The sequence below is a fragment of the Trifolium pratense genome, linkage group LG2 (assembly GCF_020283565.1).
Source record: "Trifolium pratense cultivar HEN17-A07 linkage group LG2, ARS_RC_1.1, whole genome shotgun sequence".
Taxonomy (NCBI): domain Eukaryota; kingdom Viridiplantae; phylum Streptophyta; class Magnoliopsida; order Fabales; family Fabaceae; genus Trifolium; species Trifolium pratense.
In genome coordinates, this window is record NC_060060.1 from 53,472,228 (window position 1) to 53,491,571 (window position 19,344).

The 19,344-nt window shown below is 34.8% G+C and overlaps 1 protein-coding gene across 1 annotated transcript; it reads left to right on the forward strand.

Annotated features, from left to right (window-relative positions):
* Positions 1–1,697: 1,697 nt before the first annotated feature.
* LOC123906200 (ubiquitin carboxyl-terminal hydrolase 4-like) lies at positions 1,698–17,587 on the forward strand. The gene is made up of 6 exons (XM_045956056.1): positions 1,698–2,144; positions 2,944–3,060; positions 4,039–4,137; positions 14,914–15,108; positions 15,310–15,491; positions 16,848–17,587. Exons 1-6 carry the CDS (start codon positions 2,028–2,030, stop codon positions 17,242–17,244), a joined length of 1,107 nt encoding a protein of 368 aa, XP_045812012.1. The 5' UTR covers positions 1,698–2,027; the 3' UTR covers positions 17,245–17,587.
* Positions 17,588–19,344: the final 1,757 nt, after the last annotated feature.

Genomic DNA, 19,344 nt, shown 5'->3' on the forward strand with positions numbered 1-19,344 from the left:
TAAATTTTAACAATTGTTGTAAAAAAAAATAAATATTAAGCATTTATATTGATCTTAAATTTACGGTAACTTATAGTAATTTTACAAGAATGGAGTCAAAAAATAATAATTTTACAAGAACATCCGCACATTGGTTGATTAGTTCCCTTTGCAAAGAATATGTTGCAAGGTAGTAGTTCGATCTTTCGCCTAAAATTCACGAATAGACACCAAAAGATTGACATAATAATGATGAAATTTTTCACTAGAAAGTAGTCACCAACTGCACAACATGCAAAGAATCTGAAAATTTAACTTTTTAAAATTTCTTTGCGAACATAGTTTAATATCAAACAAGCAAACTTGGATCTCTACATGAAGCAGATTAGAAATACCAACACTACCGTAAAAAGGCGAACTCGAAGGAGCTTTCGTAGTTCCTAACTAAACATCCAAAGCCTATTTTTCCTAGATTTGTAAGGGCGCTTCCATCAACATTAAGGACCATAGTATATGCATCACCATGTTGCCAATGGACTTCCTATGCTGGTCGAGGGCCATGTGAGGGATTTTAAGAACCAAACATCTGACGCACAACTTGAAGCTGAGTATGAACCGCCAAAACTGTTAAACTCAATATGGAATTAATGAAGATGGACCTTTGGAGCTTGTACCATAAGCCACATCATATCACTTGATTCCGCCACAGTTGTGATCGATTTGTTTGGAACCCGAAATATCCATAAGCCACATCGTACCATTTTGCATGTCTCATTTTCTCTCTTTTTTTTTTTTTTTTTCTTTCTTCATGCTCTATGTTATTGGAGTGTAATGACACTCAAATAGTAAAAAAAATTGTATTAACCTTTTAGTTCTAAAGAAAAATGAGACCTGATAATTTATATATATGGCAATGGGGGTGGGGCGAGGAGGATTTTGCCTTTCCCAACCCAAATCCGTAAAGTTTGGGTTTTCCTAAACCTGTCTCAATTCTCAACGAGTATGAAAATTGAAAAGTAGAATCCCAAACTCATATCCTACGGGGTTCGGGTATCCCCGTATGTTTCGGGTATCCCAATTCTGCATCACTTCCATATGAACTTGGTTAAGTTTTGGTATTTTTTTTTTATTAAAAAATGGGTAACAATATGATTTTATTGAATACTCAACTTTGTTTTTTACTATATATTGAATACTCAACTTAAAAATAAACACAAGAATATAATTTAAGACTTTATTTAAGCGTTTATAATTTAAGAGATGTAAAATGTAATTATTATATATAACGGGGGGTGATGTTCGGAGTGAGTATCAATGTGTTCATTACCCGCCTCACCTCCGGTCTTTTAAAATCGGAAAAACCCAAATCCAAACTCAGTCAATTCAGTTTTTCTCGTCAAAATCGAGGCAAGCGGGGGGACAGGTACCCACACGAGTATGAGTTATATTGTCATGAGTAAGTAAAATTTTCTACTTATGTACCCAAAAAAAAAAAAGTAAAATTTTCTACTCAAATCAAATTCAGATTTTACTAAATAATTCGTCTTAAATGAACTCGTTAATCTTTTAAATTCGATCAAAAATGTTTTTTTCCACCACTAATATCTGATTCACTTAACCGTCTAATTAATTCGGGAATCCCTTCGATGCAATGTGTTTTTTTTTTTTTTTTTTTTTGATAATTGGCAATGTTTTTTCTTTGAACATTAAAGAAAGACAAATAAAGTTTAGGATTGAAACACATCTGGCTCGGATATTGCGGCAACCGCGTAAGAGAGCAATGCTGTGTCCGTAATCACTTATATATACTTCTGCCTGCGTGTGGTTTTCATTCTTTCTCTTTTCAAAAACGCCGTTCTCCTCTCAATTTTCTGTATTTTATTTTCTAACAAACAAACGAAACCCTTGTTTCCTTCTCAATCAAAAATCATCAAATTTCTCTCTATTCTGCAACAAATCAATCAAAGCAGCGTGAGAGAGAATAATGAACTGCGATTCCATTCACTGAGAAAGATCTGAGTTTTTTTTGTGATCAATTTGACGCGCTTATGGGTGCTTCTGGTTCCAAACTTGAAAAGGCTCTCGGTGACAATTTCCCTGAAGGAGAACATTACTTTGGCCTTGAGAATTTTGGCAATACTTGTTATTGCAACAGCGTTTTGCAGGTTTATATCTATCTTACAACTTCTTTTACTTCCAGATTCAGATTTTCATTCGCTTATTTACAAAATAATCACTTTTTGTTACTTAATTTAATTGTTGATTTGATTAATTCTATGAATGTTTTTGTTTTGCTTAGTTTTTTAAGTGCTTCATTAAACAATGATTATTAGGATGAGTTTATTTGACATTGATTCTAATACCTAATTATCACGTGATACATTCTTAATGATAACATTTCCTCAATGATTTTGTTGCATTTGAGTAAACAATGTGATTTCATTGGCTAAAAAAACGGTTTGCCAATTTTTATTTTATATTATATTTTTGAGTATTGGATGTATCAAATATTCAAATGTGAATGTGAAGACTTGTTTGTTGTTTTGCCCTGGTCTGATCAATAACTGGCAAAACTAGTTTTTAGTTCTAACTATTGGAAAGGATACTAGAATCAAAATATCTAGACAATGATCACCGAATTTGTTAAACTAGCTTTGTAGAGTAATTTTAATTTCAACCCTAAAGAATTGTGTTGTTGGATACCATCAGTATGTTGAGCTACGAAGCACGGACACAGGACACTGACCCTGACACGTCGACACCGGTAATAATCTGAGAAAATAACATAATTCAATGTAATCATATGTGTCGGTGTCAGACACTGCGTGTCCAACACCGTGACACACGTAGTCCGAGGAGTGTCCATGCTTTGTTGAGTATGTTAGTTTATATAACTTCTAATCGATTATGTGTGTTTTTGGTTGCTAACACTTAATTATTAATATTTTACCTCACATTCTACAGGCTCTGTACTTCTGTGTTCCATTTCGAGAACAATTGCTACAGTATTATGGAAAAAACAAAAACACAACAGATGCAGAGGAAAATCTTTTGACTTGCTTAGCTGAACTATTTTCGCAGGTAACAAATCTACATTTAGAAAAACTAGAAAAACACTTGATTGCACGAGACCTCTTCATATTTGTTTGATTAAATCATGATTTATCATTGTAGAATTTAGACTGGTTTCATTGTTTGTAAATAAGGTACATGATGTTGATGTTAGATACTTACATGGATGAAGCAACCCAGTCCACCAAATTAGTAACTTATTAACCGCACTCGGACCCATTAATTTTTATCACAGATATTATATTATGTAAAACCGTTGTAAGAATGCCAGACAGGTTTGCCCTTGTGACCATCCAAATATAGAATAGGGTGATTTGCAAATTCTATCCAAGTAACGTACATTCCTTTAGATCCAGTTCTCTAGGCCATCTCCGTATGTTGTTTATCGTTATGATTTAGACACTCACTGTAATAGTGAAAATGTCACACTGGAGCTTGGCGAAGACCCATTATTCATTCTTTACGTGACTGTTGAAACCTTTTCTCTCTAAGTTGTTACTAAGGAAATTTCATACCCTATTATTGTATTTGTGAAGTTTATCAAAACATGACTAGCTACTTGTTTTGTAGGGCCTAAAATCTGTTTCCTTAGTTACATTTATGTTCCTCTTTGTCAGCTGTTGTGTTTTGTTCTTTTTGTTTCTGTTGTACAAGGGCTTTGCAGGCAGTAGTAATTGCATGGCTCTCTAAATCTTTGATGAACTATACTACATCTCTTATTTTTCTCTTGAAAAATTGCTTCAAAGTATATGTGATGTGTTTTTTAATTTTGTTGTGTCTATTTTCCCATCTGTGCTTTTCCTTCTGAGAGATAAGAAATTGGCCGAGGTGATTGCATGCTTGCCTAAATATGATCGTTGTATGTTTATTTTGTATATTTTCAACATTCTGAAAATATCTTGCTTCAGATGTCCAGTTAATGTACTCACGCCTGCTTGTTTATTACTTTCACGGTTTTGAATTACCATGTTACTTCCTTTGATATAGATAAGCTCCCAGAAGAGGAAAACAGGTGTAATTGCTCCCAAACGATTTGTACAGAGGTTGAAAAAACAGAATGAACTCTTCCGTAGCTATATGCACCAGGTACTTGTTTAATCTGACATGAATGAGCACAAAAGTAAAAGGTGTGATTGTTTTGTAAATTATCAACTTTCCTTTGAGAGCAATGCATAGAATATTACTCCCTCCGTCCTAAATCTCTGGTCCTTTTAAGTATGGACACATATTAAGATACAATATAATAGACTTAACAATTTTACGCATAATTCACTTAATGAAAGAAACATTCATTTAATGCATATGATTTTGCTTTTGTAAGGGTACAAAAGGAAAAATATCATTAATTTTGTCTTGATTTTCTAAAAGAACCAAATTTTTGGGACAAAACTAAAATGCTATAAGAACCAAAAATCGGGGACGGAGAGAGTAGTTTGTACTCGTGCACAGTATAAAGATAGGTGATGTACTTAGTTGCTTCTCAGTTGCAATTGGTTTTAATATGAAACTTAGCTATAAATATGCTTGCAAGGCTTAGTCTAGGGTGGGCAAGTGAAACAGGTCTCCCACTGTGGGAGAGTCATTTTAGCCATTAGATAGGTGATGTTCCATGTAACACCCCGAATAACTACCCTTAAAAACGTGATCTTAAAAACTTTTTAAAGATAAGTAGCCGGAGCGCTACGGAAAACATTTTCAAAACGATCGTGCACATGACACGAAACGTCACAGCGGAAAACATAAATAAAAGATTTTCAAAGTAATGAACAAAATAGTTCAAAAGATAATTCATTAACATAAAACATAAGTTAAGATGTTTGCATCGATATACGACGGAATACAAACGATCCCCGACTCGATGTTACAAAATACCAGAGCACTAATATACATCACAACCAAACTAAACTTAACAAAACTATACAAAGGTAGCCTACACTAGCTCCTCACAAAAAGTGCTCCACACCAAAAGGATCTGCAGCTAAAACTCGTCGAGACCTCGACCTGAATACCTGAACCCCCAAAGGTCCAGCACATAACAAATAGGTAGAGAGTTAGTAAACATAATCACATACATACGAATATAGAAACGCACCTATATTCAACCTATCACGTATTACTAACTCACACACATGCCTCAATAAGTAATACACCAGATAACACATACTCACAAATACACAACCATTAGTTTCATGTCGTTTCGGACAACACAAAGAACTCACATAACACATAACACATAATTGCACATTTACTCAAATGCGACTAATGCCAAACATTCAATGTCATGCCAACCTAGACACGACTAATGCATGTGGTACCATCTTCTTTATCAAGGAACTTACCATTGATATTCTTCTTTATTGGACAAGTCCAATATCCTTCTTTATCAGACAAGTCTGATATCCCTAAATAATACATGAATTTATGAATGTCATGCATTTACCAAACATATGATAATCACTTAGCACGAAGCTACTGCTCACTACATGGATAACATAATCCATTAAACTTCTTTATCAGACAAACTGATATTCTTCTTTATCGGACAACCCGATATACAAAAATACATATACTTCTTTGACATTTTTATATAAATGCCATCACACAACACAATTATTAAACATATAATAATTCAAAACCAAAACAAAACCAAATACATGGATATACTCACTTTGCACTACAACTAATTGCATACACGTGCGAATCATTAAATTCACACCATGGTAATACACTACAATACTACGGAAACATATCCCAAAAGCCCAATTGAATTATAGAACCCCCACAAAAATATTTGAAATTCCCTTCATTCGCTTAGCGAACCATCAGCGACTAACCGCGAACGAAGTCAGAATGTAATTGTCATATGGCGAGAGTTAGCGAACAATAGCGAAGATCAGCGAACTGGTCGCTACGTCTCGCTACGTCTCGCTACAGCGACGCATCAAGAACATGCACGTTCGCTAAGGCTCGCTACAGCGACCATGCTGTTCTTGAGGTTTTTCAATGGCGGTTTAACACCCAAAACCATCAAAAATACATTTTTACAAGTTATAAATGCATAACAAGTGATAAATCATGTATATACCATACATATATACATGTATTAACATTCACAAACACCAAAACACATCACACATACAAAATCATGCATCAATCTTGCAAAATAAGCAAAGTTGCATAAACATGCAAAACAATCAGCAAACATATACATATTCCCTCCTAGTTGTTCATTAAGCATACTAAGATGAAAAGAACATGTTTATGATAAAGAAATTTCACCCAAACCCCAAAGAAATTGGGTGAGAGAGTTTGGGAATGGAGGCTAGACACCTCCCCTCTCTTGGATCACCCAAGCTTATGCTTAACCACTCTCACCTTGGATTGAATGATGATTCTTGGCCTCTAAATCTCTTCTCCTTGCTCGTGTTCTTCTTCTTGCTCTCCTAGGGTTTTTGCTCTTGGCTCTTAGGAAGAAAATGACATAATGAAAAATATTTGCACTAAGGTTTTCTATATATACCTCTCCCTAATTCTGTTGGTTCAAGCCCAACTTGCCTAAGCCCACTAAGCTCTATCACACGCCCAAGCCCACTAACATGGCAAAGGTTTCGCTCACAAACTTATGTTCGCGATAAATAATTATACGTCGCGTAAATAAATATTTAACACTAACCCAAAATATATGCAAATATATAAGATATCGATTTACTAAAAAATCGGGTCGTTACAACTCTACCCCCCTTAAAAGAATTTCGCCCTCGAAATTACCTAAGAGATAAAACAGAGAACGAACTCTCAACGCGGCATCTTCGGTTTCTTGCATGCCGGACTCTTGTGACCTTCCTCGCCACAATTGAAACAAAACACTTTCACCCGACAAGCATCGGCCTTGTGCCCAAACTGTCCACAACTGAAACACTTGTCGCTTTTCCTCGGGCAATCATATGACATATGACCCCGCTCTCCACATTTGTAACAACTTCCACTTCCTTGCTTCTTCTTTCCACTTCTATTGCCCTTGTTCTCATACGGCTTACCACGATCCAAACCTTTTCCTTTCCTATCATTCAGAGCCTTATAGTAGTTGGTCTTGGCTTTGCTATCTTCATCACAAATCCTTGCCTTGGTCATAAGGGTCGGAAAATTCCTGATTTCAGAAAATCCAATCAAAAGCTTGATATCCGGACGAAGTCCACTCTCGAACTTGACACACTTATCCTCTTCGGCTTCCACCGTGTTGTAGTGTGGACTAAACACACACAAAGCTTCAAACTTAGCCGAATACTCGGCGACCGATAAATTTCCTTGCTTGAGCTCCATGAACTCGATCACTTTCTTGTTCTTCACATCAGCCGGAAAGTACTTCCTTAAAAATTCCCTTTTGAAAGTTTCCCAAACGATGGCAACACCGTCCACTCCTATTCTGAGTCTCACATTCCTCCACCAAACGATTGCCTCCTCTCTAAGGGCATAAGTTCCCAAAGTAGTCTTGTTCTCCTCAGAACAACCCATTGCTTCAAAGATGATCTCAACCTCATCTAACCACTTGATAGCCCCCTCCGGGTTATAGCCCCCGGTAAACAGAGTCGGTTTATGCGACATAAACCTTTCCAATCTTTTCTCACTATCCCTTCCCGGATCATTATCCCTTACCACCAATGTAGTCAAAGCAGCCAAAGCTTGTGCAATCTGAGCGTTGGTCCTAGCAGCAGCCATGATTCCTGAACGAATCACAACTCGACGTTAGAATGTATTAACAGTGTACCCAACACATGCTTCATACAAGAGAAAGAAAATCCTAATGGCTCACATGAACCGACCTGCTCTGATACCACTATTGTAACACCCCGAACTAACTACCCTTAAAAGTGTGATCTTAAAAACTTTTTAAAGATAAGTAGCCGGAGCGCTACGGAAAACATTTTCAAAACGATCGTGCACATGACACGAAACGTCACAGCGGAAAACATAAATAAAGGATTTTCAAAGTAATGAACAAAATAGTTCAAAAGATAATTCATTAACATAAAACATAAGTTAAGATGTTCGCATCGATATACGACGGAATACAAACGATCCCCGACTCGATGTTACAAAATACCAGAGCACTAATATACATCACAACTAAACTAAACTTAACAAAACTATACAAAGGTAGCCTACACTAGCTCCTCACAAAAAGTGCTCCACACCAAAAGGATCTGCAGCTAAAACTCGTCGAGACCTCGACCTGAATACCTGAACCCCCAAAGGTCCAGCACATAACAAATAGGTAGAGAGTTAGTAAACATAATCACATACATACGAATATAGAAACACACCTATATTCAACCTATCACGTATTACTAACTCACACACATGCCTCAATAAGTAATACACCAGATAACACATACTCACAAATACACAACCATTAGTTTCACGTCGTTTCGGACAACACAAAGAACTCACATAACACATAACACATAATTGCACATTTACTCAAATGCGACTAATGCCAAACATTCAATGTCATGCCAACCTAGATACGACTAATGCATGTGGTACCATCTTCTTTATCAAGGAACTTACCATTGATATTCTTCTTTATTGGACAAGTCCAATATCCTTCTTTATCAGACAAGTCTGATATCCCTAAATAATACATGAATTTATGAATGTCATGCATTTACCAAACATATGATAATCACTTAGCACGAAGCTACTGCTCACTACATGGATAACATAATCCATTAAACTTCTTTATCAGACAAACTGATATTCTTCTTTATCGGACAACCCGATATACAAAAATACATATACTTCTTTGACATTTTTATATAAATGCCATCACACAACACAATTATTAAACATATAATAATTCAAAACCAAAACAAAACCAAATACATGGATATACTCACTTTGCACTACAACTAATTGCATACACGTGCGAATCATTAAATTCACACCATGGTAATACACTACAATACTACGGAAACATATCCCAAAAGCCCAATTGAATTATAGAACCCCCACAAAAATATTTGAAATTCCCTTCATTCGCTTAGCGAACCATCAGCGACTAACCGCGAACGAAGTCAGAATGTAATTGTCATATGGCGAGAGTTAGCGAACAATAGCGAAGATCAGCGAACTGGTCGCTACGTCTCGCTACGTCTCGCTACAGCGACGCATCAAGAACATGCACGTTCGCTAAGGCTCGCTACAGCGACCATGCTGTTCTTGAGGTTTTTCAATGGCGGTTTAACACCCAAAACCATCAAAAATACATTTTTACAAGTTATAAATGCATAACAAGTGATAAATCATGTATATACCATACATATATACATGTATTAACATTCACAAACACCAAAACACATCACACATACAAAATCATGCATCAATCTTGCAAAATAAGCAAAGTTGCATAAACATGCAAAACAATCATCAAACATATACATATTCCCTCCTAGTTGTTCATTAAGCATACTAAGATGAAAAGAACATGTTTATGATAAAGAAATTTCACCCAAACCCCAAAGAAATTGGGTGAGAGAGTTTGGGAATGGAGGCTAGACACCTCCCCTCTCTTGGATCACCCAAGCTTATGCTTAACCACTCTCACCTTGGATTGAATGATGATTCTTGGCCTCTAAATCTCTTCTCCTTGCTCGTGTTCTTCTTCTTGCTCTCCTAGGGTTTTTGCTCTTGGCTCTTAGGAAGAAAATGACATAATGAAAAATATTTGCACTAAGGTTTTCTATATATACCTCTCCCTAATTCTCTTGGTTCAAGCCCAACTTGCCTAAGCCCACTAAGCTCTATCACACGCCCAAGCCCACTAACATGGCAAAGGTTTCGCTCACAAACTTATGTTCGCGATAAATAATTATACGTCGCGTAAATAAATATTTAACACTAACCCAAAATATATGCAAATATATAAGATATCGATTTACTAAAAAATCGGGTCGTTACATTCCACAGATCTACGATGCACCCTCAACCTTACCAATCTCTTTTATCTCTCCTCCGTTCATCTCTGCTACTTCCCTTGAGTTCAAATTAACAAATTAAGCCAAGAGGAATTGAAAAATTAAACACAGCCAGCAAATAATTGAAAAATAAAACACAGCCAGCAAAACATGATGGTTTATAGGAGATAGGTAGTACAAAGTTAACAAGGTGCAGTGTGATTGAGAAGGGAGACTTTTGTGGTAAAAAAACTCATGTTAAATTACGCTATGACAAATAGTTGTAGAAAAAGAACCAAGAGTTCTGAAGAAAGAAGAGTGAAGAAGAAAAAGATCCATAGCTCATAAAAAAAACAACGAAAAGTCCATTACTCCATTAGATTATTTTTTATTTAATAGTATGATTATGAAGCTATAGTCCCTGTAACATTTGTATCCTATATTTCTAAGCCTATTTTCCTGACATTAGATTTACAAGACTTGGATTTTGTGATATACTCATACCTTAAAAACTGAATCAATTGAATAGTAATCTCCAAAGCCTAGGATCCACGATTTTTAAGACCTATAGGATTTGACCCATCAAAAAGTTCATCAAACTGTTACAAATCATCAAAAAAATTAAACATTAGAAATGAAAACCATAGTTCTTAAACTTTTAATGTAAAATAACTACAAGCCCTTTTAATTCAGCACCCATCATCACAGCTCCTTGAGCAGAAATCAGTTCATACACAACTCCAAAAGCATATACATCTATTTTGGAAGATACACTACCATATACATATCTACAACATAATTGCAAATGCCCATTAAGTCTATCCTGTGTTAAAACTTCAATAGGATTATGCATAGTAAGCTATGCAGCAATAGTATATCAAAGAGATCACAATGATTCACTCTGACTTCCAGTGGTTTGGGATAATACCAAACATAATAAACGAAAAAGTGAAACATCAAATTTGAAAACCCAAATACAATAATATTCGATCTCAACCATACATCACCAAAATTTTAAAATCAAAGAATGCCACTGTCACTGTCATATACCATATAATTCATACCTTCTCGTGGAGAGCATTAAGAGCATCAGTGATCATGGGATACCCAACACAAATGTAGGCACAAAGTGACTCCCCACTGTGTCAAACAGAAGCTCAATACAAGCTGACTTGTGATGAGCATAGCAACTGTACCAAAATTCAAACACCAGAATCGAACCACCCTGCTACTGCCTTGTAGGAACAGATCGTAGACACAAATGCTATTAGAAATAAACCAGGATAAAGGCAAATCAGTAGCAGAAAATTAAACCAGAAAAGAGAGGACATAAAGCCTAAAATCAACTAATATCAAGAATATCTCTCTCCAGAAAATTAAGTTGTACAATATGAGGTAACCAAGTTGCCGAAAATTCTTCATCTTAGGAAGAGAAATGATTTATTTCTTACAAACTTCAGCACCCAAAAACTTCAACACCAGCTCGTACACTATCGAAGAACAATTATTCAGCTCGAATACATAGACATATAAGTAAAACTTGACCAATTATATCTCAATGATATCATATTCTTGCCCAAGCTTACAGAGAAGAATCAACAAACATGGATGCAGAACATGATGGTTCATGTGTGTACTCATTAATTTGTTCACAAGATGATACACTATAACAAATAGTTGATAAAAAAAACACAAGAAAAAGAAAGAAGAGTAAAATAGTTATCCAAACCAAGTCAATGATCAGAAGATCATAGTTACAAAGAGTGCACCACAAAGTTGTTCCAATTTTTTGCACTGTAAGATTATAGGTCAAAAACTTAAGGCTAAACTTTTCAGTTATATAACCACCAACCCTCACCGCACATCAATAGGCTTACCAAGAAGACAGGACACTAAAACAACATAAAGAACAGATGAAAGAGTGTACAAACTTGATTGCTAGATACTACACAAAACATTATTAATGTTTTAAAACACACTACACTGTAATAAACAGCTACACATATATGAAGTACTAGAAAGATATTAAGTTGGTAATATGAATTTGAAATTATCTGATTAATGTTACGGATGCATTCAATAATATATTCAGATAGAGTAACCAACTTGATTAACATTTGCAATTATATGGATCATTCTAGAATATTGATAATATAATGAAAAGTTAAAAATGCTACAATTTTTCAGCACCTCCAACTCATAAGATCCCACACTGGATATGTCACATTCTTTTCACTTTCAAACCTAGTGACTGCAATCTGTTCACTTTCAATTAACCTATTGCCCTAAAGAAAGAGAGAGCCGAGAAAATTGCATATTTATTATGGGAGAAGACAAGAAAAAAGTTAAGTACCTTAGTCACTTTCTTTATAGATGGTCTTGATGTGTTACCTGGATTAGCACACCAAAGTCCAATCCATAAAGGGAAAATGGGAAATACATTTGAAGAATGTAATTCCCTTATATGTTAAAGCTTGTCAAGTGAAATGCATGCAACCAATTAAACTAAAATACAAACAATGTCAATGTATTTATTTTTGTAACCATCAGGGCATGATGTAATTATACTATGTATAAATAACACATAAGGATCCTTCATTCAAGGCTTCGTTTCTAACAGGAGCACAACAACCCGCGAAATATTTGAAGAGCTTTGTGAAAATATATGGGAAAAATCTTTGTTACCGTTGAAAGAGTTGCTCGAGCATTCAGGCTTGTCAACAGATCAAATATACGCGGTGGGAACAAAGACAACACACACACACACACGCATATATATGTAAAAAAAAAAAAAAACCAATTGTATCCCAAGGATGAATGAAAAAGTATGTGCTAAACCCAGCCCAAGCTTTTGAGAAGAATAGAGAAGCATGGAAGCAAGAATTTTCACACCTAAGTTCAGATCGCCAAATTAATTTCACATTTTAATTTCACATATCTCTTTGCCTCTGCATATCTCACTCATCTCTCGTCCAGAAAATTTAAGGATATCATATGCAAATGCAAAAACAAAAAGGGTTCAAAATAACGACGACGTATATACAACCGCTGGTTTGTCGGAATCCCAGTCTCAGAACAAGCGCCGTTGTACACCAAATTTGAAAACATCAAATTTATTCCTTTCTTTTCTTAGAAACATAAAATATTTATTAAAACTACTTTGAGAATAAATTGAGAATAAAAAATGCTCTTACAAAGGGCTGCATAGCAGCAGAAAAAACAATACAACTAAAGCCTAGAAAGAACAACCAAGGCCACAAGGAAAAAGAAAAACGCAGGGTCAGCATAACAAGTAACAACACCGCACCCTCCCCAGTGAGCCTATCATTCTTGGATGATAAACCTCCTACAATAGAAGGATCTATAGTCACATGAATGAATTGGAAAACATGCAAATCCAACCATCAACAAATCGAACATTACATTCTAAAGAAAATAAAGAAAAAAGTATATCAATTTTGAGCAAGCTTTTAACTTTGTTGAACCTGATGATATGCTTTTGTGGGTTGCAAAACAACCTAGAAGAATTGCTTAAAAAGGTTTTGAAACAAGTGAATGAAACAAAAAAATTGTGTTTGTTACTAGAAAATTAACATCAATTAACGGTGAAATAAAAGAGAAGAGGCTGAAAATTGAGAAGAAGCCAAGAAGGGGTGTTTCACGGTGACAAAGGGGCATTTTGCGGCGACAAAGTGGCGGTGAAAAATTATATTTTTTTAGTAATGAAAATATACAATTTAATAGAGAGGTGGATATGGCACAGCCAAGTCTACAATACACCCACTTTCCCAAGGTGGGAGACATGTGTGGCTTACCCACCCTAGAAGGCGCCTTCTTGCAAAGTCACATTTTTTTTTTGGTTTGCAATGAGCTGGGGATTGAACCCAAGACCTATAGCGTACTACCCGAATCCCTCACCACTAGACCAAACCTAGTGGCTTGCAAAGTCACATTTTTTTAAACAGGTAGATCATCGATAGAAACCAGAATTTTAGGCACAATGAAAAAGAATTATTTTTGAAATATAGGTGAATACAATGGAGGTAAAACAGAAAACGAAGGGAATAACCAGAGTTCTATGAACTCCTACCAGAGCTAAGCTCCTAATCTAGAGAGAACTTTTCTCCTAACAAACTCATAACAACTTTTTTCCTTTTTCACTCACCTCTCTATCGTTTCTTTTATAACCAAAGACTCCCTAAAACTTAGGGAGAGAGCTAACTAACCCATACTCCCTAGTAACTAAATAACCAAAGACTCCCTAAAACTTAGGGATCGAGCTAACTAACTCAGTGCTCTATCAATCATTGTGGTGGCATCTGAGTTACTGTTGTCGTATCACTGGGTCTCTGTGTCACACCTAATAGCAAAATGGTTTTGAGCCTATAGTTAAATATGATACCAGGTTAGGATGACGATCCGTTAGCTGAGCGGTCAATAGAAAATAAATTCTTTTTAAACTACATTTCATAAGATGGAAAACTGTTGCTTATAAAAAAAAATAAGATGGGAAACTGTTGATGTGCGATGAGGGTGTATTGACCCTCTATAGGATGAGTATATTAAGATCTCTCTACCTGGAACATGTGTAGGAAGGGATTTTTATTGACTAGTATTATATTATATGCCTTTCAGGATATGCAATCTTTTAAAACCTGTGTTTCCTTAACGCATTCAGTGAGAGGTTGAATAATGAATCTTCTTAGTTCAAAGTTCAAACAAGGTTGTTGCATATATCTATTTGTTTACTAGTTGTCTCCTTCCTCATCTGAGTTACTTCAAAGTGAATGTCATTCCTGATTTTCAAATGTGTTTGTTGTATGATGTCTGTTGTTAATGTATTTCTTTAAAAAAAAAAGTATGAAGATTAAAAAGCAACAGTCATCATGAATCTTCTCATTTCTGGCAGGATGCCCACGAATTCTTGAACTATTTGTTAAACGAACTTGTTGACATTCTGGAGAAAGAGGCCCAGGTTGCAAAAGACGATCAAGAGACATTACTACCTTCTGAGAAGATTGCAAATGGACCAAAGAAGAATGGTTTAGCTAATGGTGCTAAAAAAGAGCCGCCTTTAGCTACTTGGGTGCACAAAAATTTTCAGGTGATACGGCAATTCAATGTTTCTATTTTAGCGTGTTGCTTGCAGCAAAGCTTGTGGAGTTACCATAAACTGGGAACTTGTTATTTGTTCAATCCATTCTATTATTGGGGGGGTCACTGCACTTACACTCCAGAATGATCACAAAAATAATATTTTTAAATTTTCATTTTGAATCTCATTATTGTAAATTGCTTTCATCAGGGAATACTTACCAATGAGACAAGGTGCTTGCAATGCGAAACAGTAACTGCTAGGGATGAAACATTTTTCGACTTGAGTCTTGATATTGAACAAAACAGTTCAATTACAAGCTGTTTGAAAAATTTCAGTTCGACTGAGACATTGAATGCCGAAGACAAATTTTTTTGTGACAAGTGCTGCAGGTATATAACATTTATTCTTGGACATGAATTTTAAAATTACCTGAATAATTTTTTTTTTTTTTTTTGAAAACTTGGTATCCGGCCTTAGGACCGACTAATCCAAAGGGACCAATCCCACCACCCACTTGTTGGGGCCCATTTAAAGCCCGAGTTTTTTTGCTCTATATGGACTTAGCCCACTGAAATTGGCACCAGGGGAAATCGAACCTGAGACCTTGAGAGGAGCATACTCCAAGGACCCAAGCCAACACCACTAGACCAACCCTAAGTGGGTTAAAATTACCTGAATATTATTTTTGTGGCATCAGTGGAAGGTAGTCTACTTCATGAGTACTATTGTGATGGAAAGGGCCAGTTCAACCGTTTTCAATTGTTTTTGTAGCTGACCTATTTTACTGCTTTTAGTATTAAGAGGGCTGTTTTATGATGAAACAAATATGCCAATGGCTGTTAGGAACCCAAAATTTCAGAGAAATAGAAAAGTATTATTAATGATCAAAAGAGAAATATTACAGAGATTGAATCCCTATAATCCCCAGAGCTAAGCTCCTCAGAGAAGAGATAGTTCTCTCTCTGCCAAAACTTTTCGGTTCCTAACTGCAAAGATACTGAATAATTCCTCTTCCCCTTACCTCACTATATATACTACTAAGAGGCATAACAAACTTGGCAACTCAGCACCCTATCTCACTCACTAATTACTCATAAAACCTCACTATACTCTTTATTACAATAATAGCCCTTTTCCTATATCACTCATACTTGGTCTCTATCATGAAACAAATATGCCAATGGCTTCATTATTATTTATTAATTGTTGCAATTTGTCATGTCATTTTAATTGAAAATTGATTGCTGTTTATGTTTATTTACTAGTTATATAATGTTTTCTGGATTTAGGGTTTATTTCCTAACATGAATGTGACTTTGGGCGACAGAAAAAGTTGGGATACAGAGATTAATTAATGAAATCTACTAAAGATTACTATAAATTTATACCAAAAAAGTATATACTATACATCTATAATCAAAATTACACGTTAGGGCAATATAAAAAAAAAAAAAAAAAGCAGACAGAGTGCCCGTATGGACGCTTGTTTTAATTGAAAATAGATTGCTGTTTATGTTTATTTACTAGTTATATAATGTTTTCTGGGTTTATGGTTTTGACTGTGTGATGAGCAGGAAGAACCTTGACAGGTTTACATTCCATTGATCGACATTTTTTTCATTTATTACCTGAAAGGGTTATGATGGTCATGTCAATGTATAATCTATAAAAATATGCATGTACGCATCTATTTTGCTTTTCATGTTCTATTAATAACTAAGATGCAAACTTTCTTTTGATATTAGCTTGCAAGAAGCTCAGAAGAGGATGAAGATAAAGAGACCGCCCCGTGTCTTAGTCATTCATCTTAAGCGATTTAAGTACATGGAACAGCTGGGCCGCTACAAGAAGCTGTCATACCGTGTGGTCTTTCCCCTTGAACTCAGATTGAGTGATACAGACGAAGAAGCAGATATTGAGTATTCTCTATTTGCAGTAGTTGTCCATGTTGGGAGTGGACCCAACCACGGGCATTATGTTTGCCTTGTAAAAAACCATAACCACTGGTTATGTTTTGATGACGAAACTGTCGAGGCAGTTGATGAATCTTCTGTTCAGACATTCTTCGGGTCAACACAAGACTTCAACAATAATACAGACCATGGTTACATTTTGTTCTATGAGAGCATTAACAGAAACTAGACAGAGGAGAGCTTTACAAGTTTTAGGTACTTTAATCTTTTGGGCTTGACTTTTTCATCTATTCGATTATAAACTATTTTCTTTTGACCATTTTCCCGAATTCAAACTGCTTGAGGTGTTATACCTCAACAGAGGATGCGGTTGTGAAAATGTATACTAGATGGTTGGCATGTACAGTTGATAGTGAAAGCACTGCTACTTTTTTTTTTTTTTTTTTTTACTTTTCACCAACAGATACAACAATATACATGCTGGGAAAATTTGACCGAACGATCTGTTCATAGTGTTAACTATCAAATGTTCAAATAGTTAGAAACACAATGCAATGGTAGTTCTTTTTCTACATTTTGTTTTATAAGAGCTTGTTGGCGAATGCATAATCATCAAAAAACATTCATTAAGGACTAAGGTTATACTAATGATTAATGTATCAACAAATGTTTGTAACCATTATGCTATTAAAAAAATCTTGTATAAAGTAGAGAAGATCAGACAAATAAGCATTCTACATTTTTTCTTTTCTTTTTCGCTCATTAAAACATCCTCATATGTGTATCTTTAAACAAACATCTCCCCTTTTTTTGGTATTTCAAAACATCTCTCACATTTCTTTTGTGAGGATCAAATCTCACATGACTCTCTGAAAATCCTAATCTCTCACATCACCAAAACTTGATATTACATTATATTTTATATTAATTCATTTTTAAAAATAATAAAATTTTGTCTAAAAATACTGGTATAAGTTGGGTACAAAGCATTTAACTTAATATTATTGAGAATCGTAAATACATGCAGCAAATAATTCAGCTGGAAATGTGGCCCAAATGCAACTGTGTAGATATATGAAATCTTGATGTTGATGAAACACTAAATAGATGCATCAGTAGCATTAAATGACAATATAATGTCACTCATAATTTCATGACAAACAAATAATGAAGGGTAGAAGCTACAAATTAGTATTCTTTTTAAGATTTCTATTTCAATGAACCGGTTACCACCAACCTTTTCGAAATAGGAAATAGTTTTTCATAGAATCCCCGGATCATCTGTCAATTATTTAATCAATTTAATCAATTCTTTTTTTGGAATACTAAAAAGATTATATATATTTTTTCTTATTTACCGGGATTCTGAAAAGAATCTGAATTCTAAAAATTCAAATAAGAAGAATAAAAAAAAGTTGCTTTTTGATTATTTCAGATTGATTAGAACCAATATATAATAGATTAGATGAAACAAAGAAAAAATGTGGATGACATTCCTTTTTATTCCGTAAGAGCAAAGTAAATTTTTTTTTTTCACGATAAGAGCAAAGCTTAATATATTTTCGGGTGGAGTGCATTTTGACTCCACCTCTTTTGGTTTAAAAAAAAAGTAAAATAAGAATCCAATAAGAAAACAAAATTTGATCATTAAATATATAAAAGTTGTTTTAACAAACATTCATATTTTAATTTCACATATCAAAGCATAAATAGACTCCAAAAATGAGGCCATGTTTGCAATAAATCATGCACAAAGAGCAGGCCATTAATGAGACAATTCAACTTTGTTGGCTTGTCCATAGTCACATCACAGTTGAAGTTGTTTTCTAACAACTTCAGAGAGATACTATTATGAGATATGTAGCTATACCACGGTGGTTGTGCCACTGCTGATGAAGCTATTATACCATTATAGTGCATCTTTGAAATTGATCCACATTTAATTTGACAAAATTGCAATGAATCAATAGTAAGATTTTAACAAAAATTAATATAGAGATATTACATATAATATGTAGGAACTGAATTCGAACTTTAGTATTTTTACTATTTCGATAAACTACTTAAAAAAAAATTACTTTAAAATTTTAACAAAATTATAGTGTCACGCTTATTTAATCAAACTCAATGATTCCCAACATACAAATACGAAGGTTAGTAAATTCTAATGGTCCTAATTGTAGTTGTTGGAAAGCATTTTACCCACATGCCTCTTCTTCAATGTGGAGTAAAATGCTAACTAAAAACTTTGTCCAATTTTATTTTTCTTGAATATCTTAACTTATTGTGTGTAGCACACTAGTCATTAGCTTATGCTCTTTTAGATTAA